Source organism: Olea europaea, chromosome 1 (assembly GCF_002742605.1).
Source record: "Olea europaea var. sylvestris chromosome 1, O_europaea_v1, whole genome shotgun sequence".
Classification (NCBI taxonomy): domain Eukaryota; kingdom Viridiplantae; phylum Streptophyta; class Magnoliopsida; order Lamiales; family Oleaceae; genus Olea; species Olea europaea.
In genome coordinates, this window is record NC_036237.1 from 30,781,621 (window position 1) to 30,787,612 (window position 5,992).

The window sequence follows — 5,992 nt, forward strand, 5'->3', positions numbered from 1 at the left end:
CAACAGTAGACTAAAGACCATACATTTAATGTTTTTGTATGCCTAGGTCGGTGGGATTCTAAAGGTCCATGCGGTTGCATACCAGTTGTGAAAACAAAGCTGCTACAGGTACACTTTGGTGTACATCATGGGTTACATCCTTCCAAGTGGCATAATCTACACCATTGATTTTTCCCTACTTTTCCCACCAATGCACAGATTCCCCCAACATAGGTGGGAATATCATCCAAAGTGTACATCTAGAATCATTCTAGTGAAAATTGTGCGAATAGGCCTTTGGTGAAAATATTAATCAGGCCTGAATGCGAGGGGGAACAATGAACAGAAAATTTAATAAATAAATTTGCCCCTTGGGTTTTTGAAATAGTTTGAAACATTCATTGCTATAATGTATCCCCTCTCTAACAACTTAAGCTTTTAGATAAGGAGGTTCAATGGTTTCATGTAGCAATCAATATCTCAACATCCTCTATTGGTTGTTTCTATTAATAGTTTGTTATTCCTACAGTGAATAGGTAAATGGCAGTGTCTTCTTTTGGGGTTCTGCCAACTGATTAATGCTTGAAGTTTATTAGGCTGTGCTTGAGCAAGGGAACTTAGGGAAGGGGTCTCTTCCTATATGCCTATAAAAACTCTTCACCGTATTGAAATTGACTAAACCTATGTACCCATCCATTTCTATATTTGAAGCAATAAAATGTTTCCCAAATTCATCATCAAACACAACAAAAATGTGAGGTACAGTCAGATCACAATATATGAACATTAAGATTTAACATTCTTAAAGAGATTGATCTGGATCTAAAAATGTTGTTGAAGACAAAATAAATAATTAGCCTCCGTTCGGCAAATTTATAAAATGGTTTCTAAAGAGGACGTAGTGAGTCCCACAAAATGTGTGGATAATAATAAGTAATAGTTATGAATGTGTGATTGAAATTAATGCTCAACTTCGATTGAGTTTAAAACCATGTATAAATTTCTTTCCAAACGGAGGTTTAGATATCTCCTTTGACTAAGAGCTTAAGCTTTCTAATGAAGTGGCCCAACAAGGGATCAGGGCTAACAAAAGTCAAAAAGTCCTTAATTCGAGTTAGCCACCACCCATTTTATGAAAATTGTCCACGTGCTAGGTCCTTGATGAATAATGTATCCAATGTATATGTGAAGAAGCATGTTAAAACATAAATTAAATAATCAAATGGGCTCCCACTCTAACAACCTAAGCTTTATTCATAGAGGTTCACTGAATGCAATGCTAGCTCTCTGATGTAGCTATAGGCACCGGCAAACACATTTCATTCCCTGGCTTTTCTTTCATTATTTTTTCACGAAGAGAGAGAGAAAAATGTCCGCATCAGTCAAAGTGTTAGTATTTTTTATAGGGACATAATTAGATATACACGTAACACATATGTAAGATGCAGCATGTTTATATATCAGCTGAGGCTTAGAGAAAGGGCTAATCAGGGACAGAATTTAGGCACGTGAAAATCTAAAAATGTAATAATGCTCCAAAAATCTTCAAACAAAAAGATCCAGCAACCGAAGTAAGGAAGTGTATTAGTTCAAACCTTGGGAGTTGATATGTGCATGGTTGGGTATCTACCATGGACGGTTTCTTCCCATTCAGTTGCTGAGAAAATTCATCTCTAACTCTTTTTGAAGTCTACATATAGGAAAAGAAATTTAAACAAATTAATGAAAATAATACCACTGTAAAAAACAAAAGGGGTTGACATGAGCACAAAACTTACACTCATTTCATTCTTTGGGGGAAGTTTAACTCTAGCAGGCTCACAAATTTCATTGGCTACCCTCTCTCTATAAACTTTGGCATCCTATACACCATTGTCAAATAACAAAGCATCAGCAGATGAGCCACCAACTGCACAAAAACTGGTAGGGATATGCAATTTAAGACTATACCATAATCGTTCTTCTGGGCGTTCCTTTGTCTTCTGAAGTGTGATATTCGTCTCCCTTAATGGTAAAATTTGAAGGTGGGTATTCAATGTTTCCTCCACGGGAAAACTTTGGGCCTAAATCATTATACTTATTAAACAAGGGCTCAGTCCATTCCCCAGTCACTTTCCCACCATTAATTTGCAGATTAGGATGACAAGAAACAGATTCCATTCTCATCACTTCAACACTGTGTCGAGGCCTCGTTCGGTAACTGTCCCTACTTTCATAGCCTGGCATATATCTTCCAGAACCTTCAGGCAAATGCACTGACAAGTTAATCCTAGGGTTTGATGTACTAGTCTTCGTCTTGAACTTTTGCTGGAGATAACTTCCAGAAATTTCTGACCCATATGCCATTTTAGAATTTGTTCCATCCATGTCAGAGTTATGAGAGACGATGTATTTGTATTCATATTCCTATTGCGCATTTAAATGAAAAAAAAAAACAAATAATATAAAATTAAATAGCTGATATTTTCTGAACGAGAGAAAAACATGTCCACCAAAATAACTTGCCTCATTGAAATTAGGATACTTCAGGATTTTTGAAACATCAGGAATGGACCGCAGAACACGTTCTCCAGCATAATAAGGTTCTGGCAAGTATATAGATTAGAAACAAGTAATATCAGAAAACGGATGAATAAGATTGAGAGAGAGAGAGAGGGAAAAAAAAAAAGAGGAGATCAGATGGATATTTTTTGAAGCACACATATGTAAAGAGAATGAGTAAATAAAATATACACTTGGAAATTCAATATGTTAATAGAAATGGAGTGCAAATATTCTTAACTCAGAGAATGATAGCAACTAAGAGCAACAAACAATCACGGCAAAATGGCAAAAGATCTTTGTCTTAGATAAAGAGTAGAATCAGGGTTATTGGCTCAAAAATTGTTTTTAGAAATTAAGAAAGTAAAGTTACCCAAAAATAAGCAATTATAAGATGAAAGTGGCGACTAAAAAGCAAACACTCAGAAAAGTGACGAAAGTCGTATGATGACACACAAGTTCTGAAAAATATAGAGTTGATAACAAGCATAATCCATACTATGCAAGAACACCTGAAATCATTAAGTGTAGAACGTAGATTATTTCCACTACGTTGGAAATGTTTTAGCAAGAGAAATCATTTTCTTCACACTCTTGTTTATTACCTCCCAATGAATCATTACTAATTCATTGCAGCATTCTTGTTGCATACACACATTATAAGTCATCCGATTTGTCTAAACATGTTATGCATTCTGTACAGAATTATCAATATTTTTTGCTGAACTCTATAGAAAGGTGGACACCAGATACTTCCCTTTACAAAAGAAATACATCTTCTTACCAGAAATTCCACTATATACTGGCTATATTTTCCATCTAGTGTGCTTATTTTCATTGTCTTCCATAACCATTAATCTAAAGCATCAGGGTGCAAAAATCATGTGATAGAGCACGATGTAAATTTATCATTGTGATAGAGCATGATGTAAAGGGCAGAAAAATGTTTACCATTATTTTGTTCCTGCTCTGAAGACCCAAATGCACCAGGGGGAAGTGGATCAAATTCAATACCAAGTGGCGGACCATCTTCCCGGTAATGACTTCCCAGCTGCTTTTTTACAGCAGTGATAGCAGAGTTTTCAGCCTGACCTTTCACTTTCAAATAACCTGATGGGCCAGACCTAATTTTAACACCCTTTGTATCTCCATGAAACTTTGGTGTTAGGTATTTCGAGCTTGACATATCAGAGAAGTTACCATTATGACAAGAAGACATATTGCGTAATGATGAACTACCTCCTGATGATGCATCATTCATACGATTATAGTTACTGGTATAGTGATTACCAAGCTCATACGTGAGGTCGGCAGCAGAAAGTTCTTGGCCAACTAACCTTTCACTTTTAACTTCCTTGGTGTCAAAATTTCTATCTTCTCCCTGTTTTGTGCTACCACAGGAATCTTGCTTAAATCCACGGCCACGATCCTGTATAATCGCACTTGAACGATCTTGTCTGCCAATTGCAGATGGTTCCCCATTCAATAATCTCTTGTCCTTCAACCTTCTGTGGCAAAACCATCCAGAAACTTGCTTTTCTGACAGTCCTAATGACGTGGCAAGTTGCGATTTCAACGATTCTGTAGGATATTTGTGTTCTGGGAAAAAGGACAAGTTCTTCTTAACAATTGGTTACGAGGATAATACACTAATGGGACAGCTTATGGAGAGGCATCACATACAGCAACAGAAAGTTTACCATCATAAAATTTTTCCAAAGCATCAACCTGAGCATGTGTCTTCACCGTCCTTTTCTTGCTTTTCTCGAGAAGAGCTTTATCATCCTGTGAACGCGCCTCACATGTTTCTAAACGATTAACAGGAAACAAACATATACTAAATATCTGAGAAGATCAGCTAAACGCATATTAAAGTAAATGTGCACAATGACGTCCAACGTAAGTCCCCAATGGTTTCTGAGTTGAACTTGTGATATACACCAGTACTATGTCCAACGCCCCTTTCTCACGCTCAAATAAACAATTAAAAACCTTTTTCAGTGAACTAGAGTAGATTGCAAGAATCAAAATCAACAAAATGGCATCCTTGTATCATGATGGAAACTTAGCTTAAAATTTCCATGTTTCTCCATTTTCAAGCAGATATAATACAGAAAGTTTATAAAGGTGCATGAGAGACCTTAATTGTGCACATAATTGTCAATGGCATTACTTACTTTTCCGGGTTCAGATATACATAAGTACCCTTCAAAACAATGTAATATTTAAGTTGTTATATAACATCGGGAAATCATGACCTTGGAACTGTAGCACATTTCACATCTTTAAAAGCACATAAATGTATTCCTAAGTAAACAAGGACATCTCTTAACGTCCATCTGTTTTTGCTATTTCATATTATTCACATCGTATCTCTTAGCTTCAAAGGTAATACTAACGTGTGATTCAAAATCAGCTCACCGAATCAACAGAGTACATACTGTCAACAAAATCATTCAGTATTTTTCACATGGACTTAAAACAAGTGTTTCTGACACGAAACTTGACTACAGAACCAATATCAACCCACACTTTCTAAAAACTTACAAAACATCCCTGCGGCAGTGCCTTCTAAGTCATTAGACTCAGAAATCAAATGCATCATATCTTCCTTGTATCCACAATGTGAAATACCAAAAATTAATAAGAAAAATAAGCCTCCATGCATTAAGTCAAAGCAATGTCAACATCTGAACATCTGCCAATCGGATAACATCAAAGAACCACACAGTACAACCTTGTGAAAATGCATGGAGAATGATAATTCAAGAACAGTTTCCAGACCACGAAGAAAGGTACAATTGCAGAACCGAAAAGTATAGCTTTCTTAAGGTTGTTCCTGGTGCCTCAAACAATATACTTTGCCCTCGATTTCCAATTGCTTCAATGTCGATTCGTAGACACGCTCTTATAAAAGATGTAACATACCAATTACCACGAACTAAGTGTGTGTACAAATTCAATCAAACTGTGCGTTATCATAATTATAGTGAACCCCCAATGAAATGCAAATAACAAATAAAAACGAAAACCCAAGCCCAGGCTAGTTTCTCACCGAAATGCAAATGAAAACTGTCAATATACCAAAAACCCCCCAAAACCGGGATTTCCGAGAAACCCGCCGTAGCATCAAACCAATTGAAACCAAAATGCACATAAAAATGTATATCAATCGTGATCCGAAACAAGATGAATTGAAAATATGAAAAAAGAATAAAAAAATCCATACCTTCTTCCATGAGTCTTCTGTTTGATTTGTTTTCTCCCTTTCTTACTCGTTGCTTCTCTATTGACCCATCAACATTTCATTGGGCGTAGAGTTCAAGAATCAACAGAGAGGAAAGAAAGAAACAAATAACGTTTCTGGGTTACATGAGTATTTTAGTCTGAGTAGAAGGCTGGTTACAAGGGAGAAAAGAATTTATTATTTCCTTGTTGGGAGAAAAGTTGGAGGATAATCAGAAGTTTTTTC

At 36.2% G+C, this 5,992-nt stretch overlaps 1 protein-coding gene across 1 annotated transcript; it reads right to left on the minus strand.

Annotated features, from left to right (window-relative positions):
• Positions 1 to 13: 13 nt before the first annotated feature.
• Positions 14 to 5,986, minus strand: LOC111400813. Its single transcript, XM_023028226.1, has 7 exons — positions 5,750 to 5,986; positions 4,221 to 4,328; positions 3,472 to 4,119; positions 2,485 to 2,564; positions 1,930 to 2,385; positions 1,758 to 1,841; positions 14 to 1,669 (listed from the first exon to the last, which is right to left on the minus strand). Exons 1-7 carry the CDS (start codon positions 5,757 to 5,759, stop codon positions 1,496 to 1,498), a joined length of 1,560 nt encoding a protein of 519 aa, XP_022883994.1. The 5' UTR covers positions 5,760 to 5,986; the 3' UTR covers positions 14 to 1,495.
• Between the last annotated feature and the right edge of the window lie 6 nt (positions 5,987 to 5,992).